Below are 26720 nucleotides of genomic sequence, written 5' to 3' on the forward strand. Positions count from 1 at the left end.
TCTCCACTCAAAGGGTGCGTAGACTTGGAACAAATTGCGTTGGATGGTTTTTAAATAAACCACTCTCTAGTTATAAACAAACAACAAATTCTTTTAAAACCCAGACTTCACAACTCTCTCAGATACAAAGAATGGTTCTGCTAAAACATGCAGCTTCCATTACAACATTTCACACATCACATTAAATCACTTCATATCCATTGCATCACATCTCATTATTCCTATCTTGCCATGTATAATCATTCATTTAGGAAAAATAATTCAATTAATTTTATAAACTATGTACTTGACTCTGTCTGAATTAATACGAAGTGTGTTTATGGTCCCTGGAGAAGCAAAGAACCCTAGAATCTTCTGAGTAAACATTCAGAGATCAATCAGGTAGATATTTCATATTTATATGCATTTATCACATCCTATTGGTCATAATTAACTTGTAGTTCCACTACAAAGAGTAAAATTGAAGACAAGTAAAATGTACAGGAACGTAGTCAGGTCGAGAGGTTCCAACACTAGATATAGTCTGACTGACCTCAACACATGGCTCTGGAATGTGCCGAGCAGCCTCTAACCCTAGCTTCCATATTGTCATACATTTTAGCTGAGTGGTTTGATTCCAGATAATTTAGTGTAGAGAAATAATATTTAAAGTCATTAATGAATCTCGGAAAAGAAGGTAAAATGGGTTTCCACTTACTCCAAAGAATATATTTATTTCCCAATAATAATAATAATATTTATCATGTCAGATAAAATTTGAGGTAAACTATCCATGTAAAAACAGTATGAGCTAAGTCAAAGCTTGGTATATCATTTATCTTTAGTGATAGCCATTCATGAATTTGCATATTTAAAAACGTGTACTCGAAAAGTTGAGGAATTGCTCTGAAAGGAGGGGGCAGTATTGTGCCATGATCGACCGGAAATGATTAGAAGAAGAAGCAGCAGGAAAGAAAGTAAGTGTATTACGTCACATCCGTCAACAGTGGCGCGCTGTTTTCTAAACTTCACTTTTGACTGATTCACGTCTCAAAGTTTTTTAAAGTGAAGTGGCAACTTTATGAAAGACGAACATATAGAATTATGAACCTAATTCGACGCCCCTGTTCAGAAGACTCCGCTGTGTTCTGTGCGTTTAAGGTCAGAATTTCCATCAGTAACGACCAGCCTGTGTTTGCTAACATGAACCGTAACATTACCCTGTTTGCTAGAGCTAAAGTCTGGCCACTCTTTCTCTAGCTTCTCAAATCCGGTGTTCACATTAACGCTCGCTGAGAAGTTATTCTGATAAATCGGAAGTGAATAATTTAGTGATTCAGCTGAAGTGTTTCCTAACCGCTCCTTCCTTTGGGCAGCGCTGAGCAGCACCGGTGGCCGCGTGTCCATCATGTCCCAGACCAACACTTCTCTCCTGGATGAGGTGGCGCAGTGGAGCCAGGAAACCTGTCGCCAGGAGCTCAAGTCTGTCCTGCCAAAACTGACCATATCCTCTCAGACGTGATGCCATCCTGCCAGCGCTGTCATTTATTTAACGGATCATAGATTTATTAAAAATGCTGTTACAGGTAGTTTTATCCACACGTGTAACGTTTTAGAATTTAGTAAGTCTACAAATAAATAAATAAGTGTAAACGGCACGCGTATTGCTACTATTTGTGCAGAAATTGTGAATTAAATATGATGTGATTAAATATTTATACACTTTTGCAAAATGGGTAAAAGTTTTTGTTTTGTTTCTCTGTTTCAGTTTTGTTATTGCACTGTTGGAAAAAATATATATTTATATACATTTGTGTGAGTGAGTGTGTGTTCAGGAATTCTCCACCCTTTCCTTGACTGTTTGTACTCTTTGCATTGTGAGTCAGACACTTGGGATGATCATTTACGTAAGTATTTTATTTGACCTTTTGACGAAGTTTGCACCTTAAAGAACTATAACTATCTAAAATGATCTTTTTGTAAAACTATGTACTCTCACAGGTATCCTGAAGGTAATTATAGACCTGTTCCTCCCGCATGTTGGTCTGCCAGAGCTAGAAGATGAGTGTTTTTCCAAGATCTTACCAAAGGTAAATATGGTAATAAGTCTAATCTTTATGACAATCTGATCATCAAAAAATGATGACTACAGATATATGTTTTCTAAACTGTAATTTAGAATAGAAAAACAACACAAATCATTAACCAGCTTATTAAGAATTTAAGAATTCTGGTTTGTCTGAGCTAGTGATGAACACGTTGGAGGGGGGGTGATTCTGCACCGGGGGAGTTTGGGGTGCAAATCACAACCTTTAAATAGTTAAGACTGACAGTTGATCACTGAGCCACTCCTTATCTTTAGAAGGGGAAATTTAAATGAATGAGGAAGATTTGCTCAGGGGAGAAAATGTCTCATTATCTGTCAGCCATATAGAAGTTTTTTTATTTTAGACAGAATTTTTTTTATCACACATTGTTTACTTCTCAATTGCAGCTAAATTGAACACTACTTCCTCTAAAGGAGATGTTCTGTTTTGTTAAGGATCTTATGATTGTCTGTCACAAATTTCTGCAGGCAGTGGAAATGTTTAATAGCATGATGAAAGAAATCATGGATCAAGTCGGTGGCCTTTCAACTCAAAATACTGAAATGTGTGCTTTCCTGAGGAACATTCTGCAGGTATTGCTACACCAAGTGATTAAAAACTGCTAAGATGGAACTTAGAAAGATGTATACTCTTAAATAATTAGTAGACCCTATTTTCTTACTCCCATCTGATACTTTAACCAGGCTCTATTGTCTGTTTCAGATGATGATGCAGGTAGTTGATGCACTTTCTGTATGTGTGCGTCATGTTGGCTCATTTGAAGAAGCACCTCACTTGGATGCTATCCACTCACTTCCAACTTGTATCCTGAAAATCCTGAGGGAAACTTTTCAACATTGCAAGGTTTGTTAGCTACAAGTTACTGTGACCTGTTAATAAAATGTTAAAACCCATTACATTTAGCTTAATGCGTAAATTCTGGGCCCTCATTTATCAAATGTTTGTCAAAACAGTCCTATAGTCCTTCCCACGCATGAAATTTAGAATGTGTGTACAAACAGTCAAAAACCTAATTTATGAAACATGTGGTGGCCTCTTGTATGTATGTCACTCCGCAGTCGTCTGATGATAAATCCCTTTCTGTCCATACCCAGGTGCTGGTGTCCATTCACCGTCATTTACATACAGAAACGCTGTCAATTAACCATATTTGGTCACACTACGTCCTCAGCATGTCAGGGAATTTCCTGGGTTTTTCCTGAAAAACAAACAAACAAAAAAAAAAACGTTACTGACAGCGAGTTCAAAACATTGGCTGCCGAAATGCAAAAGAGCCCAACAAGTTGCAGAGGTTATAAATGTGGTCGAGACAGAGGAGAGGTTCCTGTCAGGAATATATATATATATAAAAAATATATATATATAAAAAATATATATATGTATATGTGCATATATGTATACATATGCATATATATGCATATGTATACATATATATACTTATATATATAAAATATATATACATTTATATATATACATATATATTATATATATAATAATCTATATATATTATATACATATACATACATGTATATATGTGTGTATATATATATATATAATATATATTATATATATATATAATATATATATATTATATATATATATTATATATATATATAATATATATTATATATATATATAATATATATATATTATATATATATATATTATATATATATATATATATATATAAACTGCATTTTGTGTTTACTTGTGTTATCTTTGATGACTAATGGTTAAATGTGTTTGATGATCAGAAACATTTTGTGTGACAAATATGCAAAAGAATAAGAAATCAGGAAGGGGCAAATAGTTTTTCACACCACTGTGTATACTGTTTAGTATTGTTATTCTAGCTTTTTCTTTTCTTTTCTTTTTTTTTTTTCTTTTCATAGATACGTCTGATTGTGTGTACTGGATATACCTTCATTATCATGATTACTACATATGCCCATAGCTAAATACCATTGGTGAGCCACAGCTTAGCAGGACTTTTTTTTTCTTCTTTTCTTTTCTGTTAGCATTGTGATTATTTTATAATTATGTAAATGACTGCCGTCTTGTTTGTTACTTTTGGTTGTATAATCTGAGCACCCGCTTTAAAGTGAGATGCCACATCTCAATCGGTTTCTATCCTCATAAAATATAAGTTAAATAAATAAAATGAATAATATAGTTGTAAAATAAAACATAAACTGGAATAGGATTCATGCAGTTTATCTGTTGCTCCACAATGGGTCCCAAATCACAGCATAGCTCCAGAAGGATCTTCGGGGAGATCAATGCGCCCACGGAGAACGTGTTCCCTCCAGAGTGCACGCTCTGCCATATCCTCCTATACCACAGATCACCATGATATAATGTCAGAATTTAGTCAGTCACGTGTGTCTTTTATTGGTTTTAGCACCAATCATGCGAGAGAGCTGTTTTTCCACCGACATAATTGTTTATTGGGTAAAATAATTTATGGATTTTGAACATGTGTGGACAACTGAGACCTTCAGTAGTGGTTCCTCCGTTCTACATGCTGTTCATACGCATGGTCTGAGCTTTTCTTACATTTAGGAACATTTTCACGCACAAGTACAAAATGGTAAATAAATACCACACAATGCGTAAAATCGTTCCAACACACGAAATACGCACAGATCTGTTCGTAAGTACGGTAGATAAATGACAGCCCTGTTTACTGTAGGTTAATTTCCCTTTTTCCTGTCATAGATCATTTTAAAAGTTAACTGTTTATTTTTATTAATTTATATTGTCAATGACAAAAGGAAAATCGGGATTTCTATTGGAGTGGTTAAAAAAATCTAATCTGACTTTAAAACACTTGAGAAAATTTTATTTTGTTTTTCACAAGTTGTTGAGTTAGTAACTGTGCTGTACTAAGCTTAATAATTGAATTTTCTTTAATAAGCTGGCTTTTATAAAACGAGTTTCACCTCTAAGTCCCAATATTAGTGTGCTAAATACTGATTTTTTGTGTATTCCATTTTTTTAAGGGATGGACAATATATCAACTTCAGTATCGGCCGATGTTAGCCATTTTTTTTAACATATTGGGATCGGTCCGATTTAAAAAAAAAAGAGCCGATAGTAGCAACCGACATTTTTTCCATCTTGTCACCATTTGTTTGCCTGTTTCAGAGGGTGAGAGGGGTGATGTGTAATTGTTTAGTCATGTCACAGTGATTGTAATCATCTCGGAGAAGCGCAAATGTGTGTGTTGTGAGTACATAATAATATAAATTCAGCTTTAATCATTTTTATTCTATACAAAATCTGCTGATTTTAGAAGCATTAATGTCAGTATATCGGTATTGGCAAATATTGGTTATCGGCCATAACAGTGATCTTTATATCGGATATCGGTATCGGCCCAAAAACTTCATATCGGTGCATCACAATTTTTTTTGTCTCTTTAGGGGTCTTGAATTTTATAAATATTTCCTTTGTTAAAGGTGCAATAAGTAGGAGTTTTACAATGAAATAATCACAAAACAGTCTGATGTATTAATCATCGTCAGCCAGTTTTTCCTCCTTTTATTAAAGTTAAAGAGAGACATTGACTTACATGCGTTACATGTCTCCATACCAACACAGACGGAGAAGCATAAACAAGGCTCCTCTTACAGGAGGAGGGAGAGTCACTCATTTGTTGTGATACATGGACTGCAGTTCACAAATTTGACCTCAAGGTGACATTCTTGCTTCATGCACCTTTAAACTCCCTACCTAATAATGAATTAAAACCTTACTTACCTGCCTTTACTTGTTGAAACAGTTTTATTTTCATTTAAATGCCAGAAAGTGTCAAAACTGGATGTATTTATATAACAGACGATGACTAAAGCCTGCTTATTTGTTCACATTTCTTGTGGGTATTAAAAAAAACACAAACAGACTTTATTCAACATTGAAGGAAATAAAAGAACATAAGAGCAGCTACATGTTTTGGGCATGCGGTTTCATTTTAGAAACTAATATTAAACTAGTTAACATTCTCTGCAGGATAGTGAGCTGGTTTACTGTGACCGTCTGTCCCTGGTGGCAGACCTGCTGCAGGGATTGTTCAAAGAGGCCTTTTCTCTTCAGAAGAGTCTGTTAGAACTTCTGGACAGGATCTCTCTGGACAGTAGTGCCTCAGAGGTGGAGGTCTCTGACATTGTGACAGGTGTGTGTTGACGTGTGCATACACATTGGCATCTCTCTTCCATCGCGGTTTTTGTTATTATCTGGCCTTTGCTTCACTGTACTCAGGTCAGTAAGTTCTCACTTTACTGAACATAGTCTTTCTTTTCAGTGATTCACGGTCTTCTGGATATCTGCTCCATCATCTCCAACCTGGACCTGGCACTGCATGCAAACACGTGGAAGTTCCTCATCAAGTAAGTCCTTTTATTGCTGGAACACTTTGCACTTCTAGGTGTCCTAATCCATTTTAACATCCACATTTCCCACTAATATTCCAGACAGAGTCTGAAGTACCAGTCCTTGGTGGAGGAACATCTACATCATGGTGACATCATCAACGGCCTGTGTGACAACTTTCTGGCTTCCTTTGACAACTCTGTGGAGCTGGCTGAGCAGATGCAACGTGCTGAGTTACAGGTAGGGAGGGTCGTGCTGTACACCTAACTAACAAAGGTTGTAGCGCTGTGTCCTGCTGAGATGGTAACATTTTATTTTTAACCACTGTCACATAAAAAGTAAGTATTTTCTATTCAAACCTGCAAGGTCAAAGGTCGACTGTCTTTTTCCCTGTTCCAGGAATTGACACAAAGCCCCGAGTACAAGCTGTTCCAGAAACACGCCAAGATGTGCAGATTTTTTGCCAACACTGTAGTTCATTACATAAAGGTACTAAAACTCTTTTTTTTGCAACCCGTGGTAATATATAGTTGCTGTCAGGATAAAACATTGCATCTGCATTTTTCATTACTTTCACACATTTTACATGAATCGCTTCAGTTGATCATCTTTCATGTTTTTATGGATGGCTTTTCACTTGGAAGTGTGAAAAAGGACATGGGACCACACAGAGTTAGAAGGGTGTTTTTATTCAATGTCTTTAAAAAAAATTGATGTTGGAAATATGTTTTTGACAGCTGCCTCAGAAACCTGATAGACTAACATGTTTTTCTGTTCTTTTTTAAAACAGGAGTTTAAATATTTTGTGACAAAGCACTGCAGAAACTTTCATCAACTTTACCTCCAGATCATCAGGTACAAGCTCAACTTATGTATTTTTTTGTGATATTGATACCGTTTTTTTCGATTGCTAAAACGCGTTTTTCAAAACTGCACACACACAAAACCCCAAACATAACACACCAATTCCTAAACCGTGGCTTCCCTTTGCAAACAAAACCCTGCCACCACATATCGTAACATGTTCCCAAAATGGAACACGTGTTTTCATTTGGTAAACACAGCCACATTTTCACATGACACACACATACCATTCATTGCTTAAACACAAGTAGCCTTTGGGTGAACACTACCAAGCATGGAAAGAACACTGAAGAGCAAAACTGAGAACACAATTGTCAAAAGGGAACACAGAATTATACACTGAATGTATGACAGTGTCCACTTTTCTCTGAGACAAACATCAGACATCACACAAATTTTGAGACAAAACATTTTATTTTTACTGTTACCCCCCCCCCCCCCCCCCAAAAAAAAAGCATAATCATGGGGCATCATGCCGCCGGTCTGCCTGGCCAGAGGGCCTCATCAGCATCACAGGCGATGTCCTCCTGGTCCAAACAGCGCTGGAAGTACCGCCTCGAGTGAAGCCCTGACAGGCCTCAAAGCCACATCTCCACAAGCCTCCTCCATGGCTTGAAGCAGCGGGACCTTGCTCTGTGGATTCCTTTCGTACACCTTCCACCTCCAGGCTGAGAAAAACTCCTCAGTGGGATTGAGGAAGGGGGAATAAGGTGGAAGGTATAAAATGGAAAACCGTGGGTGGTCCTGAAACCACTCATACACCTGGGCAGCCTTGTGGAAACTTACTTTTATGCTGCAGTCCCTGATTGCAAATTGCTCGCCCGACCCGAAAGTTTAGAGATTTGAATATTTGTGTGTTGTTGATTGAAGCTTTGAGAATTTATGTGGAAAGTGTGTGTAAACCTGAAAATTGTGTGTTGTGTTTTGACAGCAAGGTAATGTGAAATTGACATCAGAGTGTAAAGGAGGAAAATCGATAAGGAAATCTTAAGTAGTGATAAATTGAGTCAAGCGATTGGCAACAGAAGTAGAGGTTGTGAAAATTGTGCCTCATTTTTGCTTTTTGAGTTTTAGCAATTGAAAAAAAACTGTAATCTGATTGAGATGATTTTGACTAGGTGAGACTGGTATATCAGGCCGATACATACAAAAAAGGTAAATATCAGCTGATATACCTCTTGTAGACATATAAAATCTGTCGCTATTGAGTGTACAGAATTAAGATTCAACAGTTGGTTCAATTCAGAAATGTTGTGCGTTTACCGTCGTTATTAGTGACATTTTAACATGCAGAAAAGGTGGAGAACGTTTAGATATCAGTCCTGAAAAATGGCCCAAAACATCTGCAGCGCATGTCTGTCATCGGCTGACCATGCCCTCTACATATTGACATCAGCAATAGAAAACCCCATATAAGTCCATCTCTAATTTGGACCCTTTTCTCTCCCAGTAAGTTTCCTCCCAGCATAAGCGCTCCAGCGCTGCCCTCAGCTCTGGCTGGGGAGCTGAACGCAGCAGCTCTGGTACCCATGGATGCTTTCCTCCTCCAGCTGCTGTCTCTGAGGTCCTTTGCTGAAGTTGTGCTCCAGCAGAACCTACGTGAGTTTTAACACTACATCATTCCTTACAAACATACTAAAATGTTGCTGCTGCTGACATTAATTTGTTCTCTGAAATGTGCAGGGCTGACTCCTGAACATGAGCTCCCCCAGTGTGTCCTGCTGGTGAACATCTTGGGACAACTGGCTGGCCAGTCAGAAGAAGTGCAGCAGCTCTGGTACAGTGGAAGTCAGTTCTCAGAAGACACACCCAGGTGAGGAAAGGTTAAATTGTTGTTTGGAAAGCTTAAGTGTTACATTTATAAATAAGTATAATATGCATTATGTCCTTTGGAAGCCAGGGATTTTTCTGCTACACGTGAATCTGACAAGGGCAGCTCGTTATCAGTTCTCGATAGATTTATGTTGGCATAACGTCAACCTGTTGCTCTTTGTTCTCGATCCTGCAGGCTTCCTCTCTACCAGGCCATCTTTTCTAGTTTCCACCGATGCTACACTGAGCGTGGGGTACCGGTGCTGCTGCCAGGGGTGATGCTGAAGGGTCAGGCCCAGGTCCAGGTCACTCTGCACCAACACATCTGTGTGCAGCTCTGTGCCAGTGTGGCTGTGCTTCCTCCTGTGTACTTTCCTGTGTTTGTAAGGTCCACACACACGATCACTCCTTTTAGATTATATGTGATGTTTGTAGATTTGCATAGATTTTTTTCTTCGTGTTCAAATTTCTTTAAAGTCTAAAAGGAGTGTAAACTATTTTTGAATAATGCCACTTATTGGGCAGAATATTGATTTATTGCTATGTTATTATTTGAAATGAAGTTTGTTTGAATTTTAATGAGGTGAATAAGGATGTCCTGAATACTATTTAGTTTTTTAGTTCCTGTTATCAGCCTCCTAAAACATGTTTTCAGTCTTCACAATCATGCATTTTTAAATTAAGCATTTGGAGTTGAATGAATTCACGTGTCACTGTTCCTCCCACCTTCATTAGTAAATAAACTGGTTACTTCTTACAGTGAGGAGTAATTCAGCCAATCATGAGCAACCCCAGAACAACCTCCCAGTAGAGAGAGGCTGCATTATACTAGGCTGCAAGCAAGCTAAAGTATTGGAAACAGTGGTTGCACTTTTTATTTCTTTCCTTTTATTTTAACAGTTTAACAGTGTAATCTGCTTCATTTAGTTTTATTTACACAGTGTTAATTAACAGCAAAACACTAAGTGCAGCGAAAAGAAATTGCATTTAGTGTCCAATAAATCAAATTCAGAGAGTTTCAGGGCAACATTTAATATGTTTAATAGTGATTACTAAACACAAATGAAAAGGCGTCCTTATTTGAACCGTTTTCTACCAACTTCCCCTTTTATTTTTTTCAGCAGGAGTTAAATCAGAACTCATGATTTCCCCAGAAAATGAGTTAAGCCTGGTGGCTTCGGCCGCGGGGGGGGGGGGGGGGGGGGGGGGGGGGGGGTCGCACGCTCCGTCCCGCAGCGCTCCTCTGTGAGAGCGGGGATGGGGATGGGGGGTTTGCACACATACCGCTGCATGCTGTTTCTCATCAGTATCAGCTGATGGAGGGCTCTAGTTTCGCTGCACCGTTCGTGTCAGCGGACACGGTAGGGGAGGGGAGGGGGGCGGGGCATGACGCTTAGCCTGGCGGGTGGGCAAGCAAAGCCTGGTGGCCCGCCAGGCTTATAAAGCGCTGGGGGAAACCCTGAGAACTCCATGATGAAGCAGTCTCAGTTTATGATGCTAATGTTATAAACGGGACTGCTGCAGCGCATTAGCCATCCGTTAGCCCACTTTGTCATCAAGGTGTGGATCTGAGAATTAATTAGCCAACTACTCTGCCATCATCTTCATTAATTTGTTCACATCATGTGAGGAAAAATAATGAGATGAAGACAAGCTGGAATATAAAAACAGTTAAATAAGGTCTCTGCAGCTGTTTGAAGAGAGCTGCAAAACACCTCAGGGTTTCCCTTTGGAAATAAATGTAGTCTTTTATCCCTAATGTTAGCCTCTTAGATGTGTGGAATCCTGAAAAAACATTTTTAAAATCAGTTACTCAGAATTTTTCATGCTAAATGAAAACGGTCTCCTACACTTATCTCCTGCATTAGCTTCTGATAGTAAATAAGACAATGAAACTCTAGGATTAGAAAAGCCTGACAGATCTACGTCACACTGTCATGGACTCACCCATGTTGACGCGTGATGAGGAAAGCTGTTGTTGGTTTAGTGTCCAGGAAACATCAGAGAACGTCTTGGCTGGTAGAAGCTAACCGTTAGCATTAGCAACTCCACCACACAGCAGAAGCTCTTGTGTTATTTGTGGAGATAAAACGCAATGTTGCCTGCCATTTGTAGAGTTTCATTGCTGTTATCTAACTGGAGACAAGATGTTCAAATATCAGGAAACAAGACTCCAAAGCCTGCCTTTTGAAGCTCAGCTGTGATGCGGCTCACTTCTAGTTCCTGGAAATTATGCACCGGTGTTTTTGAGTTACAAGGCATTCATTCATGCTAGAGACCACTGCAAATGTATTGAATTAGTGTTCCACACCTTTAATCTAATTGTGTTGTGATACTGGACTTCCTGTAATTCAAAGAGAACAAAGAGTTCAGTTTCATCTTTATGCTACATATTAGTTTATGTTTATTTATTTGGCAGACGCTTTTATCCAAAGCGACTTACAATTAATAACCTATAGGGCATGTTGTGATCTGTGGGGGAAACCGGAGTACCCGGGGGAAACCCACGCATGCATGGGGAGAACACGCAACTCCACGCAGAAAGGGTGCAGCCGAGTTTCGAACCTGCAACCTTCGTGCTGCGAGGCTACAGTGCTAACCACTGCGCCACCATGCAGCCACCTTTAATCTAATTGTGTTGTGATACTGGACTTCCTGTAATTCAAAGAGAGCAAAGAGTTCAGTTTCATCATTATGTTACATATTAGTTGAACTGATCCCCCCACGTTTTATTTGTTTGTTTTACATTTCCATGTTTTTATTTTTATTTTATTACCTCTCATTGTCTATTTGACTTCCTCACTCCTTTTTCTCTGGTTGGCAGGAGCGGTGTTTGGTTGATGCGGTGCTGCAGGCTGACACTCAGACAGCTTTACTGGCTACAGATGTTTGGTGTTTCACAGCACGGTGAGAATCTGAAGGAATTAAGGTTTTAATGTAAATCAGCTGTGAAATGTTATGATGGGAAAGCCTCCGGCTTATTTCACACATCCATCATAGCTTCAGGTTTACTTATTTGTTTTATCAACATGTGAAATTGTCTGCGCTTACAGATATGGAACAGCAGAGCTTTGCCTGCATCATATCCTCCTTATTGCTCAGATGGTGGGTGGGAACAAATCACACATCCAATAACCCCCCCCCCCCCCCCCCCCCCCCCCGATGCTTTTACTAGGTCTAAGCCTTCACCTCATCCATCACCTCCTGTTTACTTCTTCCTGTTCTCCAGGTGAAAGCGTGCCCCACTGAGTGTTACCAGTTGTTTCATCTGGGAATGCTGCTGAAGCGCATGGTTTTCCTCATGACCCCAGTCCACCAGGTTAGAAAGCCCAGTAACACCATTTATTGCTCATAAAAAGGATGAAGTACAGTCATGTCCATAAATATTGGGACATCGACACAATGCTAACATTTTTGGCTCTATTCACCACCACAGTGGATATCAAATGAAACGAACAAGATGTGCTTTAACTGCAGACTGTCAGTTTTTATTTGAGGGTTTTTACATCCAAATCAGGTGAACGGTGCAGGATTTACAACAGTTTGCATATGTGCCTCCCACTTGTTAAGGGACCAAAAGTAATGGGACAATTGGCTTCTCGGCTGTTCCATGGCCAGGTGTGTGTTATTCCCTCATTATCCCAATTACAATGAGCAGATAAAAGGTCCAGAGTTCATTTCAAGTGTGCTATTTGCATTTGGAATCTGTTGCTGTCAACTGTCAAGATGAGATCCAAAGAGCTGTCACTATCAGTGAAGCAAGCCATCATTAGGCTGAAAAAACAAAAGAAACCTATCAGAGAGATAGCAAAAATATTAGGCGTGGCCAAAACAACAGTTTGGAACATTCTCAAAAAGAAGGAACGCACCGGTGAGCTCGGCAACACCAAAAGTCCCGGAAGACCACAGAAAACAACTGTGGTGGATGACCGAAGAATCCTTTCCCTGGTGAAGAAAACACCCTTCACAACAGTTGGCCAGATCAAGAACACTCTCCAGGAGGCAGGTGTATCTGTGTCAAAGTCAACAACCAAGAGAAGACTCCACCAGTGTGAACAGAGGGTTCACCACAAGATGTAAACCATTGGTGAGCCCCCAAAAACAGGATGGGCAGATTAGAGTTTGCCAAACAACATCTAAAAAAGCCTTCAGAGTTCTGGAACAACATCCTATGGACAGATGAGACCAAGATCAACTTGTACCAGAGTGATGGGAAGAGAAGAGTCTGGAGATGGATCCTAAGCATACCACCTCATAAGTGAAGCATGGTGCTGGAAGTGTCATGGCGTGGGCATGTATGGCTGCCAGTGGAACTGGTTCTCTTGTATTTATTGATGATGTGACTGCTGACAAAAGCAGCACGATGGATTCTGAAGTGTTTCGGGTAATATTATCTGCTCATATTCAGCCAAATGCCTCGGAACTCATTGGACGGCGCTTCACAGTGCAGATGGACAATGACCCAAAGCATACTGCAAAAGCAACCAACGAGTTTTTGAAGGGAAACAAGTGGACTGTTTTGCGATGGCCAAGTCAGTCACCTGACCTGAATCCGATTGAGCATGCATTCACTTGCTGAAGACAAAGCTGAAGGGAAAATGCTCCAGGAACAAGCAGGAACTGAAGACTGTTGCCGTAGAGGCCTAGTAGAGCATCACCAGGGATGAAACCCAACGTCTGGTGATGTCTGTGTTCCAGACTTCAGGCTGTAATTGACTGCAAAGGATTTGCAACCAAGTATTGAAATGTATAAGTTTGATTTATGGTTCTTATTCTGTCCCATTACTTTTGGTCCCTTAACAAGTGGGAGGCACATATGCAAACTGTTGTAAATCCTACACCGTTCACCTGATTTGGATGTAAAAACCCTCAAATAAAAGCTGACAGTCTGCAGTTAAAGCACATCTTGTTCGTTTCATTTGATATCCACTGTGGTGGTGTATAGAGCCACAAATGTTAGCATTGTGTTGATGTCTCAGTATTTATGGAACTGACTGTATATTCAACTTAATTTTACTATTGTGTTTTTCTTAAAGTAAAAACAATTAAAATGCAGCACATATAAGTAAATAGCGAGGTTTTTATCACAATGACAGACAGCTCTGTACGGACTGCATGCTGTTTACTTTAATTATAATTAATGGAGTTTTTCTTTTGCCAGGTGGAGCTGGTGGCACATTTCCCACCATCAAAGATGGAGAATCTCCCTGTGTGGCATCATGTCCTCCTCCGAGCTCTTTCTGAAGACACTCGTCTTCGTGTGGAGGCAGAAATTACCGAGCTCACTCAAAAGGTTCTAACCGATTGGCAGGGTGGAGGACACAAGCTGGGACAAATGGACCAAGTGGTGAGGCCAACCTGAGCAATATGAAATCTATAATTTTAGCCTGTTGTCCTCTGGGATTAATAAAGTATTGATTGATTGATTATTGATTTTTCTTAAATGACCTAAAACATTACAATAAGCTGTGTGGAGGAATTTGAAATGAAAACTGAAATAATTTAAATGTTGCCAGAACTCGGTGCTGCTGTCCCTCCTATCGGTGCTTCGAGGGCAACCATCTCCTGGAGAGCAGTGTGTGCTGTCAGCAGCGAAGATGGTCACACAGCTGTGGTTACGGATGAGTCCTGACCAGGTGAGAAAGTACACACTCTGAATGAAGTCAGAAATGTGAGCCTGACCTCTCTGTAACTTGTCACTCTTCAGCTGCAGACTCACCCTGTTCTTCAGCGAACGCTGCAGCTCCTTCTGTCAACAACAGCTGCTTTAGTGAAAAAGGTCCAGCCTCAAGTTGTTTCTCAGGTAAACTTAAGTTTGTTCTGCTTGCGTTTATCAGCTAAATGAAGGATGCCATTTATGTTTAATACTGGCTTATATTTTAGGCCTTGTTATGCCTGGATGCTGTGGTTTCTCAAAAATGTGCTGATTATCTGCTGCTGGCTGCTCTGGAGTTCCTCTCATCCCTGGGGAAGATCTTTATCCCTCTGGAAACTCAGGTGATGCAAGTCAAAAAACTAATTCGTGTTCTTAGCAGATCTACCAGGGGTTCATTAAAAAACTATTTTTCTACTTTTCAGATCAGTCTTAATATATATATATTCTTCCATCTGGATTATTTTGACCTCAGAGTCAGGTTCTTCCCAGGCAGAGCAGCTTGTTTGGAGTCATTCTGGCAGACCAGTCCTGGCTGTTGCAGCAGCACGCCCTGGAGGCCTTTTCTTTCTTTGCAGAGGTATGACAAGAACTCGGATGATGCCATCATTTTAAATGTCTCAAACTAAATGTGTCGCTCTGCTGCTCAAGAATACAAACCACGAGGTGGTCATCTCCCAGAGCTTGTGCGTGGAAGAAACAAAAACCAAAGTGGTCAATTACCTCAGAAAGGTAACATACACTGAAATGAGGATCCACTGAGATAGAGGATTGTCGGTGACTTTTTTTTACTTCGTGCTTTAGACCCTAATTGCTCATGAGGATGCAGAATCGAGGCTACTGAGGCTCAAACAGGAGGCGGCAGCAATCCAGCAACACAACCAGAAGCTGGAGAGTAAAGAGACGGTTTCTAACCAACAGGCGGAAGCTGAAGTTATCACAGGCTCTGAGGTTCAAGCTTAGTTTTAATAAAACTAAAACTATTTTATGTAAAGCAGTAGATGGAATTTAAAATCACAGTTGAGTAAAATCCATTTTTATATGCTTTAACCAAAAGCAACCAAAGAGCTTTTAACCAGTGTGGTCTCAAGAAATGGATGTAAAGAATAAATCTGTTTTTAACGATCTCTCCACTCAGCCACGTGCAAAGCGAGCGCGACAGGAGGCCAGTGCAGAGGAGGAGTACAGCCGCTACATCCAAACAGCTCAGAGTGCTCTGAAAGCTCTCCGAGCTCTAGTTGAGAGTGATGCCGACACGACAGCGTCGCCCCCACCATGGCTGGAAGAGAGGCTCCAGGAGCTGCAGACTCTCGTAGCCGACATCAGTTCAGTCAAACACGCACCCTAGCTGCTGCTTTTAACTCTTTTTGTACAGAAAAAAAAAAAAAGATTAAACTTTTTTCACCTCAGAGGTTTTTGTGTAACTGTTCATTAAAAAAGTTTTTGAATACCAACAAGTTTTTGTGTCCATTTCAGTAAAAATTGTGTACGGCATTAGGCTCTTTATTCAGTAAAATGTTTATTTCACCAGCCACCAAAAGCTCAAATAAATTATGTTTTTCCCATTTCACATTCTTTTAAAGTGCAAGCTTTTAGTAAATCAAACTACTCTGAAACAAATCCTGCTGAAACCTCTACCTGAAACTTCATGCCAGTAACTGATTTGGCACATGAAAAAAATAAAATAAAAATAAATCACCCCCATTTTTCTTTGTCACCTTGATTAATAGCAAATGAATATAAATGGCTTCTTTTGTCCAGGTCCAGCACCATTGGACAGGTGGTTTTCTGTCCCGTTCTCAAACAGCGATGATTAAATGTCGGTATCAACAGAACACAATAGAACATAGGTTCAGCCCTTCCTTGTTCTGCGACATGAGACTCTACTTCCACCTCGCTGTTCAGTGGAGCTCTGGTTCAAGGATTAATGCCTCCGGTGGTTGAAGGTTTTGCTCCTGATGGGGTTTGTTGACCATCACCAGGCACTCTCGTCCTCCCAGTTGAGGTCATCGCCGTCTCCCCAGCCGTCCGTTTCACTCTTGGAAAAGAAAACAATCATTAAAGATGTTTGGAAGCTGTGGAGGCCTGAAACTGATACTAATCTGCCATCTTGAACCCCTAAAAGCATAAATGATCTAGTTGAATGTTAAAGAGCGAGGAACACCTAAATTCACTTGTTTTGCTGATAACCTGTATGGATGAGTGTCTAATGGTGCTGTTCACGTGTAACCATACTTTTGGCAGCTTACTGCATCTTACTTTAAATTTCATATTTCAGCCCAAAACCGTAATTAAATCTCCATTTTCAGGTTAAAACTGCTCCACATTGATTTCGAATCAGCCGCAGGTGATTGCTGTAGCTCTTGCAGGGTGACATTGTCAGTGCAGTACTACGTGGCTGCATTAGACTCCTGCTGAGTCTCGCCGCACCTCCACCTGGCTCAACCACTCACCTGACACGTTGGCGATTGGAGCCACTCGTAAGAAAAATGTCCTCCCCTATTTTCTAATGACAGAGGTAAACAGGAAATCCTCCTCCCTGCAGTCAGTTTCTGTGTCTTTCTCCTGAGCGACAAGTCGGCTGTTTCTGTGTGTTCGTGTGCACGCACTTGCTAACGACTTTTTATCATTATTTTAGCATTTAACATTTATACTAACTTCAAGGTGTAAACGAGGTCAAAGTCAAACATGACTAAAAGTTACTGTGAGCAAACATCCATTCCATTGAGGTCTTTTCTTTTTTTAACCATAAAATGCAGCGAAAATTCCAACAACAAATCTGAAAAATAACAACTCATTCACTGCCAATGACGACTAGTCGTCATTTTAGATCCAACCGTTCACTGCCAATGACGACTAAAGTCGTCATTTGCAATTTTTTTACTGTTTGAGCATTGGAACGAGCCCCCACGCTGAGAAAACAAACATCTCAGCCCTGAAGCCAATCTTCATCTGCATACGTCACAGATCACATGATCAGGAAGCAACACATCCATGTGTTTGGAGATCGTTTTGGGCCGTTCCTGTAAAAAAAGTGAGGCGCGAACCAGAAAAGCGTCTGCCGATCACAATTCGACAACGGATTATGAAAGAACGGATAACGCTCGACACACGTGGCTTCTTCCTGATGTAAGAGGTGAGTCTCCTCTTTGTTTTGGTTGTTCTGGCATCGACATCATGCTAGCGCGCAACGTTCTGTGACTCTTAAAAAAACAGTAAAAACGGTGAGAAACGCTGGCAGCGAAGGCAGTTAGTAGCTGCGTTTTCATGTGGCAAATTTCCTCAATCCGATTGAAATCTTGGTTGATCGGAATTTCCGAATCTCTGTTCACATGGACACGAACTGAAATGATCCGATCATGCCGTGCGTACATATGCACCAAGCATTTAATCCGATTAAATAGGTTGAGCATGCGCAGAGTTGCCTTTCACGAAAGAAAAATTGTAAACAAACGCCATGAAACGAAAAGAAAAATGTAAAAACAGAAATAACCATTCTTCCTGCTTTCCTGATCCATTTATTCAATTTAATATTTTTATTTAGCTCATAGAAGTTACGTTTTCTTCAGTGAATAACTGCAGATATATGCTTTGCTGCATTTTATTGTTGATTAAAATAAGGGAGGGTTATGTCTGCCTCTTGATCAGCTGGTCCGCGGGTCTGAATTGACAGCTGTGCTGTTGCGCTGCGCCACAGAGCGGGGGTGGGGGGTGGGGGGGTTAGCCTCATGTTTTATTACTGAGCTCTGTTGTGGCTTATTATTAATAACATGTGACGATCAGCTGAAACTGTTGAGAAAAATCTGTTCAAACAAAATAACAGAAGATGTTCAGAAAGTTTAGAAGCCTGTGTTCATCATTAACGAACCGCATCTCAGGTCATCTGCGTTTACGTGCTTTTAACATGGACTTTACTGTCGTCCAGAGTATTTAACCGAGGACATTTTTCTACCCAACATCAGCCTCCAATCAGGTCTGTAAAACCCATATTATCCTGTGTTCTTTACAAGCGTGTCTCCATCACCTGCTGCAGAAGCTGCTGTGTTCAAAGCTGACAGAAACGGGGATCCGTGCGCTGCAACCCCCACGATAAACCTGCGTATTTCCAGTACAGATTTGAACATCTTTGTCGAATGATTTGTGCAATAATCAGATTTTTATTTTACTTCCACAAAATGCAAGTTCTGAATTAAATATTACTGAAACGGGACGTCTTGTCGTCGGATTTAAAAGCTGCCGCTCGTTAATTACGCCGTCATTTTTGAAGTCAGGCAGTCCAAATGACAGCGGAGAGGCCCGCTGGCTGTTGCACACATGCGCAGTGGGCATTATTTTACCCCAACAATCCGAATGGCTGTGTACATGCACGTCAATCGGAATGAAGAACGGAATAAACCACCTCTCTCAATCGGATTGAAATTTCAATCCGATCGGGCCGAATCGGATCAGAATATTCTGACTGACATGTTTACATGCAGAATTTTCAATCTGAATGGGCATTCAATCCGATTAAATATGCGCATGTAAACGTGGCTAGTGATCAGGAAACGGCTGGCAGTGAATGAGTTAAGAGAAGAACTGACTCACCTCTGGCAGGCTGGCTGCTGCAAACTTGGAAGTAAGTATTAAAGTGTTGATAGATGGGTCAGTATCTAGAGTCTGAGTGTTTCTCTCCTCCAGGGGCAGCAGACTTGATGACAACTTAATGTCCGGCACCATGTCTGCAAACAAATCCAGTTCAGGGTCTTGCGCTACCTTTTTCTTCACTTTGATGGTAAACTCGTCCCCTAGACCTCCCGTTCTACCGGTCTTTTGTGGTACTGTGGATTTGGTTTCTGGGTTTGTGGGGTTGTCTGATTTCTGAGAGTCTGTCTTCTTTTGAGCCCACACACTGCCCCATGAGGAAGCACTGCTACCATGCGTTGGTTGGTGCAGTGTTGAGGTCAGTTGGAGGGGTTTAGAGGAATTCAGTTTCATAACTACAGGAGCATGTTTAGTAGATTTAGAGGTGCTCCCCCTAGGAGCCATAAGAACAACTGTGTCTGTAGGGGGTGCTGTAGGGGAAAGGTCCGAGGTGGGTTCAGTGCCCTCAAAGTCGTCCCACGGCTCTTCTGTGTTTTCATGCCTGCTCCTCACTGAACTGACAGTTTTTGAGGCCTGAATGTGGATCTGAACCGAGTGTCCTCTCCTTTCACTGTCCTCATGGTCACTCCAGTCAGGCCAGTCTTCTATAGCGCTCTCCAGTCGGCCGGTCTGAGCCGGGCTGAAGGACAGCGGTTCCATCTCACGGTCCGAATGGAAGCCATTCAAAGGCAGAGTCATTTGTCGACTGACACCTGGAACACACAGAAGAGAAGACTCAATTTCACCCAAAATAAATGAAAATATGTCAGATTGTGTTTTAGGGGAGGGTCTTACCAGATGTTGGTGCGATAGCCATCAGCTTTTCTGCAGTAGCAGCTAAGCTACCCATGTGACTGAGGACCAAACTCTGACTTCCTGATGGTCTGGGTATAAAATTTAATGCTTTGGAAGTCTGAGCCATCTGAACACAGGAGCTCTCAACTATATGGACAGGAGACGCTGAGGGATATAGGAGTAGTATTAAACTCATCAAACCATCAAATGACTGAATTACTGCAGCAGCAATTTAACAATCATACTTGGTTTAATGTTCCTGTACACCAAAAAATATACAAAAAAATACTTTTCTACTCAAAACCATTTAAATGGAAGAAATTGTTCCCCTGAGTGTTCAAATTATCACCAGGATGGTAAAAAAATAAACTACTACCACTGATTATGCAAGTAGCTTTCTTTGTGGGGAGTCTGTATTTTAGTGTTATTAGGCTTCAAATTGATTGTACTGTCTTCATACACATGTCCATCATAACCAAAGATTTTATATTAATTCAGAGATCGGTCTTGCTTACTTTCAGGGGTGACTTCCGTCGACTTGGTAAAACTGGGCGTGGTGCGTTTAAAGACCTTGCTTCTCTCTCCACCTACGACCACTTGAGCACCCAGTAAAGGCACCAACACCGCCAAACTCTGCAGCGTCATGGCAACCAGAGAGTCACTGGTGTCTTTCATTCCTAACAAAATCTGCAACCGGGAATAAATGAAAGAGGAGGTTATATAATTTAAAACTGATTTCAAAATGACCGTTTGTAGAAACCCAGGTTTTCATTCCACAGTGGAATGTTTAGCTTCAATTTCTATCTGAACTTTTTGTGTATGATAAGAATTCTTTTTGCATTTAGATATTTTTGATTTTCAAAGACCAGGTTCCTTAATTACAGGGTATCTGCAGGTTTAAGGGAGCCAAACTGAAGACTTTTTAAGACCTTCTTTAAGGCCACTTTGACCAAATTTAAGCTCGTTGTCGTCTTCCTCCGCTTATCCGGGTCCGGGTCACGGGGGCAGCATACCAACTAGGGAGCACCAGACCGTCCTCTCCCCGGCCACCTCCACCAGTTCCTCCGGCAGGACCCCAAGGCGTTCCCGGACCAGATTGGAGATGTAACGTCTCCAACGTGTCCTGGGTCGACCCGGGGGCCTCCTGCCGGTAGGACATGCCCGAAACACCTCCCCAGGGGGGCGTCCAGGACGCATCCTGACCAGATGCCTAAATCACCTCAACTGACTCCTTTCGATCCAGATCCAAATTTAAGCTATTTTTTCTATTAAATTTAAGCTATAATTTCCAGCTATTGCCTGGAACGGGTGCTAACCATGTCGCGAACGTGGGATTAACCATCCATTTACCATTAAACTTGAACTTTTCCATGGTGCAAGCTCCCACTAGCTTACCCAGCTAATGTGCTCATCTAAAAATAGTCCCCTTTCACAACCAGCTGAATGTGTACGGTTCCGCTTACACCAACATCGTACACAAAAAATGCTGAAGACTAACTAGAAATTCACGAAAATGTAATAGAAATAAAATAATCTAGTTTATTGGGTCTTTGGTCATTTAAGACCTTTGGAAACTGCATTTAAGGATTATTTGTCATTTTTAAGGATTTTCAAGGCCTTAAATTTGGAAAAGTAAATTTAAGACTTTTTAAGGACCCGCGGATACCCTGTAATTACTTGCTTAACAGCAGTTAGAAGTGAATGATATCAGAAGTCACATCACATAATTACAGCACTTTGGTGACTCCATGTAGTCACTTGAACTAACCCTTGTTGCCTTTGATGTCAACAACTCACCTGAGGTAGGATCTGGTTTTTGAGTTCATCATCAGAGAAGAACTCAGCATAGATGTGGATGTGAGCCAACAGCACAATCCGAACATGTTCCTCGTTGACTTTGTACAGTTTTAGAAGCTGAGGAATCACGTGTTTACGGTAAAGGGACACAGACAGCAGGCAATCTTCACCACGGCTGGGATCTGTCCATAAAAGTGACATGATGAACACCTGGTGTCTCACTTAAAAGTTTTAAATTATGTGAAGAAGTTGTAATAAGATGCTAAATTACCCTTCTTTGGCCTTAGAAGATGAGGAAGGAAGCTCTTGACTGCTGTGGGTTCTGCAAAAACAAGCGTGTTTAGAAGTTTGGGAACAAGACGAGTAGCTATCAGTTCCTCTGGAAGGGTCTGGACACGGTCGAGAAGAAACCTAAAGACAAAACCAGCACAGTGTGAGACTCTAAATGTGATCAAGAACTTAAAATTAAAGGGAAAAAAATGTTCTCACTTAAAAAACTCATTTTTTTCCTCCTCCGTTTTCAAGGTTAGACTCTTCAGAAAATTCATCACTTCCAGAAAGTCATTCCTATTCACAGAAAAATACCCGCATGTTTAAAATCCCACTGCGGTCAGTTAGGATTGATGAGAATAATAATAATAATTAAAAAAAAAAATACACACACAAACCTAAAAAAGTCATGACTCAGCAAAGAGCTGAGAGGAGGACGAGCCAAGGGGTCAGAGGTCAGCAGGTTGGCCTGCAGAGTTTTAGTCAGACTGTCAAACAGCTCCTGTGACACTGGAAACAGTGATGGACAATGTTTAAAAACACAAATGAATTTGAAAGTGATGCATTTTCAGAGATCATCTCAACTCACCATGATCATTTAGGAGAGGGATAAGAGCCTCCACCATCATTCCAAACGAATAACAGTCCCGAGAATGAGCATGTTGGTCCGGAAGGGTTTTAAAGTCCTCAGTCTGTAAAAACAATTATTTTTTATTTTGCTGGACATTCAGATATGCGTTTGTGTAACATTAGAGCTACCTACTTGCTCTTCTGGAGGAACAAAGGTGGCCTCTCTGGCATTCTGGATGCTGATGAGAAACTGAGGGGGTTACAAGAAAATAAAAACTGAAAACACATATGAAGTGACCCCTAAAATATCCACTACCTTTAATAATTAAAAATATAAAAAATAGACTACTTTTAGAGGTGTAACGGATCATGGGGGGGGCGTTGAACCTTTTCTGTTTGGCCTGTTTGGTTCGGGCCACTTGCGTACAGTTTCAGTTGATTTTTTTTGTTATTTAATGAATTTTTATTTGCGTGATTTGAGTGCAGCGGATAAAAGTTGCTAGGCGAGTTTCCGCACGGATGCTGTATTGAGTGATGCATGATGGCTGCACACGCCCGATCTCCGTTAAAAAAATTGTGATCTGCAAATTGTGATCGCCTTTCAGAGCAAATCATACCAGCTGGCTGTCGCCGCTACTGTGGAGCCTGTAGAGACGCTGAACAGAGAATCGCTTCGCCCCTCCCTCCCTCCCTTCTCTCACACTGTGCAGGCATGCAGCGGCAAAAATGTAAACAAACGCATCTGCTGAACTTTTTTCTGGGACAATTGATGTAAAGCTTTCATCCCATGACGAAAAAGACGGCGTGTAGGAAGCTCGTTATTTGATACGAGTTTTAAAGAAGAAACTCTGGGTGGTGTGAGGTGAGTTTTTAAGGCTCGCGGCAGAAATAAAAACACGGAGCATCAACAGTCAAACACAACACTTGTCTGTATGAGCGTGACGCTCATAGCTGCACAAATAACCTGTGAAATAATGAACTCATTCACTGCCAGCCATTTCCTGAACGGTAAAGCCCTTCACTGCCAGCATTTTTCACAGTTCTTACGTTTTTTTTTAAGAGTCACGCTAGGATGATGTTGACGCCAAAACAACCAGAACAAAGCGGAGACTCACCTCTTACATCAGGAAAAATCTGCGCATTTCGAGCTTTAACCGTTCTTTCATAAGCCGTTGTTGAATTGTGATCGGCAGAAGCTTTTCCGGTTCGCGCCTCACTTTTTTTTACAGCAGCGGCCCAAAACGATCTCCTAACACATGGATTTTCTGCTTTCTGATCAAGTGACGTGTTACGTACGCGGATGAAGATCAGCTTTAGAGCTGAGATGTTTGTTCTCACGGTACGGGGGCTCGTTCCGATGCCCACACAGTAAAAAAATGACTTTAGTCGTCATTGGCAGTGAACGAGTTAAAGACATCACGCTAGATCAACAGCCTGTGATGACACCTAGTTCTGCTCACTATAAGAGCCACTTTAGATTAAATAAATATAATAATAATACTGTATACCAAAATTTAATCGAACCAAGCCAAATAAGATTTTAGCGCACCGTTACACCCCTAACTACAAGTATTAACTTTTTCTTGGTTATAAATTAATTCTACCTCATACCTCAGGAGTTGCTTCAGAGAACTTGCATACCGTCTCCATCCCTCCCAGTTTCCAATGACCGTCTTCACTGACAAACACAGATGAAATACAGACGTTGTTGTGGCTCAGTTTCCCCTGATGGATGACAAACAGGCATGTTTAAAAATTGAAAATAGCCAATAACATGTTGGTACCTCTACACTCTGTTAATCTTGTTATGACCACATGCTTCAAGTTACAATGTGGAAGACAGAAAATATTGCTCTTCTTGCTCACCCTTTCGTGTAAAAAGACGAGTGCCTGCAGGATGTCAAAGATGCCTGCACATATTTCCTCTGCAGATAGACGGTCTAGAAGCAGCTCCAGGGGCTGCACATGTTCTGTTACCAGATGGATGCCGCCATCCTGCACCGAGCAGGATAGGAAACGCAGAAGACACGGGTGCCGCAGTGTCTTCAGATGCTGCAGAAAGTCATAAACCAGTTCATAAATCAATTAAAATGTGAGATCCCACTTGTCTGAAATACACACAAAACTGAAAATCTGGAAAATAATTATATGAACTTCTACTTGGAGCTTTGATTTAAAGGTGATGCTAGAAACTAGACCGGTTTCTGCTCACTTCTGTGAGTTTCAAACAATTTAAGTCAAAAATAAACAGTGCAAACCTCACTATGTGTATGTGTTGGACATAAAAATAAAGATTTTGCTGCAGGTAATGAGCCTATGCAAATGTCTTTAATACTTAAAGAGTGCATCCCTGAGGTGGGTCCTACATCATAATCACCATGCAGGTAGTTTTATAATTTGATTTTCTTTCAGTACTTGTGTGAAAACTAAATATTTTATTGGATTTAGTTAAAACTGTACAAAACTATTATCTTTATATAACGTTGTTCTTTTTCGTGTCCATACCCATTTAATGATATATTGATTTTACTTTTCAGATACAGTAACACTTCTGCAACCAATGCTCAAGTCCAAATGACGAAAACGTGTCCGCAAAACCACATCCTGTTTTTCTATAGTCAGATTACAAGGGTGAGCTGCCTTTGTGATATCAGTATTTACACAGTAGTTCTTACTGCTCGTTTTTACAAAAGACAACAAATGCTAACTTTTATTAACGGTGTATTTCTTTTGAATATAAATACTTTCTTTCTACTAAATGAACGTTTTATAGTACACACAATATTATTTTAGCTGTCGCTCCTGTACAGTGTTCAGACGCACCTTAGCAGCTTTATTAACCTGGTCTTCGTTGCCCCGCTTGTGAACAAACACCGAGGCGGGTTTTCCATCCTGGAGGACCGCCGAGTACATGGTGAGCCCGGAGGAGAGAGTCAGCAGCGGCTCCCCCAGACGCGTGCAGCCCCGCACCGCGCTACTCTCCGCGCCCATGGCCGAGCTTCTTCCTGGCCAGCGGCTCAATGCGGGGTCCACAGGGGCATAAACCAGAGCGGCAGCCTGTCGTTAAGCATACATAAATAAACACCTGTTACAGAGTAGAGCTGACAAACCTGAATTACTGCAATGAACCTACCAACGGCTAAGAAGAGCTAGCTGCCTGGTGGTGTCGCCGCGCTGGCTAACTTCGTCGCAGTGTTAGCCAGCCCGTCGACAGCCTTTCCGCCTCCAAACCATCATGCTATCCGTGATATAACACGAATTTGAATAAACAATTTACAAAATATTGAAGTGTCGACAAACAGACTATAATTTGTGTTTGTTGTTTGTAAAGTCCACAGATGCTAAGGGCTGAGCTGCAGTAAACACAAGACGCCTTCCGGTAAAGGACGAACCCACAGAGCAGGAGGGGACGCTACCACTTTTAGTATAAAATATTACCATAAATGCTATTTTGGATTACTGTTTTAAATATTTCAGTCTGAGTTTAAAACTTGTTAAAATATATTAGGCAATACATGTATAAACAAATCGCTGTCAAGTATTTTACATTCTGACAAACACCCCTACTAATTTCGGCAATGGTTGTAACTAAAGTGGTGTGAGAAGAGGCGACCTAACATATGGTGTTAAAAATGAAAATAGAAACTACAAAACTAAGTGTTTGCGAACATCTTTCTTCCGTCTAGATGTCAGGACACACAAGTAATGCGTGTCTGTGAAAACGATTCACTGTTATTATATAAATAGAGCCTCTTTTGAATTAGAGCCTCACGTTGTCTGAGTACTAAAATACAAAAATAATGTTTAGGATTTTTTTTAATACTGTATGAGTTCAGATCCAAATTTTAAGAGAAAATGTCTTTCCCGCCACTCATAAA

At 40.7% G+C, this 26720-nt stretch overlaps 2 protein-coding genes across 3 annotated transcripts; one reads left to right on the forward strand and one right to left on the reverse strand.

The window, feature by feature from the left end:
* The first annotated feature begins 990 nt into the window (after positions 1-990).
* Positions 991-16196, forward strand: firrm (fignl1 interacting regulator of recombination and mitosis). Of its 2 annotated transcripts, none has more exons than XR_011521402.1 (25): positions 991-1140; positions 1356-1482; positions 1846-1886; positions 1981-2069; positions 2555-2659; positions 2790-2930; positions 6099-6261; positions 6391-6475; positions 6560-6698; positions 6858-6947; positions 7249-7313; positions 8773-8921; positions 9006-9135; positions 9331-9517; positions 11959-12041; positions 12188-12239; positions 12364-12453; positions 14296-14481; positions 14651-14770; positions 14842-14937; positions 15018-15131; positions 15213-15367; positions 15439-15519; positions 15592-15738; positions 15926-15957. XR_011521402.1 is itself a non-coding variant. In XM_070554128.1 (25 exons), the coding sequence occupies exons 2-25, from the start codon at positions 1388-1390 to the stop codon at positions 16133-16135; spliced, it is 2763 nt and encodes a 920-aa protein (XP_070410229.1). In that variant the 5' UTR covers positions 991-1140; positions 1356-1387; the 3' UTR covers positions 16136-16196. The 2 variants fall into 2 exon arrangements, 1 of the variants encoding a protein (XP_070410229.1); XM_070554128.1 differs by having other exon boundaries at positions 15263-15367; positions 15926-16196.
* A 90-nt stretch (positions 16197-16286) lies between these two features.
* scyl3 (SCY1-like, kinase-like 3) lies at positions 16287-26173 on the reverse strand. Its single transcript, XM_015971429.3, has 14 exons — positions 25976-26173; positions 25666-25899; positions 24709-24894; positions 24454-24567; positions 23036-23092; positions 22862-22964; positions 22671-22782; positions 22492-22569; positions 22274-22413; positions 22003-22184; positions 20721-20892; positions 20206-20370; positions 19375-20123; positions 16287-16825 (listed from the first exon to the last, which is right to left on the reverse strand). Exons 2-14 carry the CDS (start codon positions 25831-25833, stop codon positions 16763-16765), a joined length of 2289 nt encoding a protein of 762 aa, XP_015826915.3. The 5' UTR covers positions 25834-25899; positions 25976-26173; the 3' UTR covers positions 16287-16762.
* Between the last annotated feature and the right edge of the window lie 547 nt (positions 26174-26720).

The sequence above is a fragment of the Nothobranchius furzeri genome, chromosome 8, assembly GCF_043380555.1.
Source record: "Nothobranchius furzeri strain GRZ-AD chromosome 8, NfurGRZ-RIMD1, whole genome shotgun sequence".
Lineage (NCBI taxonomy): Eukaryota > Metazoa > Chordata > Actinopteri > Cyprinodontiformes > Nothobranchiidae > Nothobranchius > Nothobranchius furzeri.

Bases quoted from the DNA above. Each gene is read 5' to 3' on its own strand.
- firrm (XM_070554128.1), top strand. From the start codon at position 1,388: ATGTCCCAGACCAACACTTCTCTCCTGGATGAGGTGGCGCAGTGGAGC. The intron at 6,699-6,857 runs GTAGGGAGGGTC...TCCCTGTTCCAG, and splicing joins TGCAACGTGCTGAGTTACAG to GAATTGACACAAAGCCCCGA. The intron at 7,314-8,772 runs GTACAAGCTCAA...TTTCTCTCCCAG, and splicing joins CTTTACCTCCAGATCATCAG to TAAGTTTCCTCCCAGCATAA.
- scyl3 (XM_015971429.3), bottom strand. From the start codon at position 25,833: ATGGGCGCGGAGAGTAGCGCGGTGCGGGGCTGCACGCGTCTGGGGGAG. The intron at 22,414-22,491 runs GTGAGAACATTT...TTTTGTCTTTAG, and splicing joins GAAAAAAATGAGTTTTTTAA to GTTTCTTCTCGACCGTGTCC. The intron at 22,185-22,273 runs GTAATTTAGCAT...TTTTATGGACAG, and splicing joins TCTTCTAAGGCCAAAGAAGG to ATCCCAGCCGTGGTGAAGAT.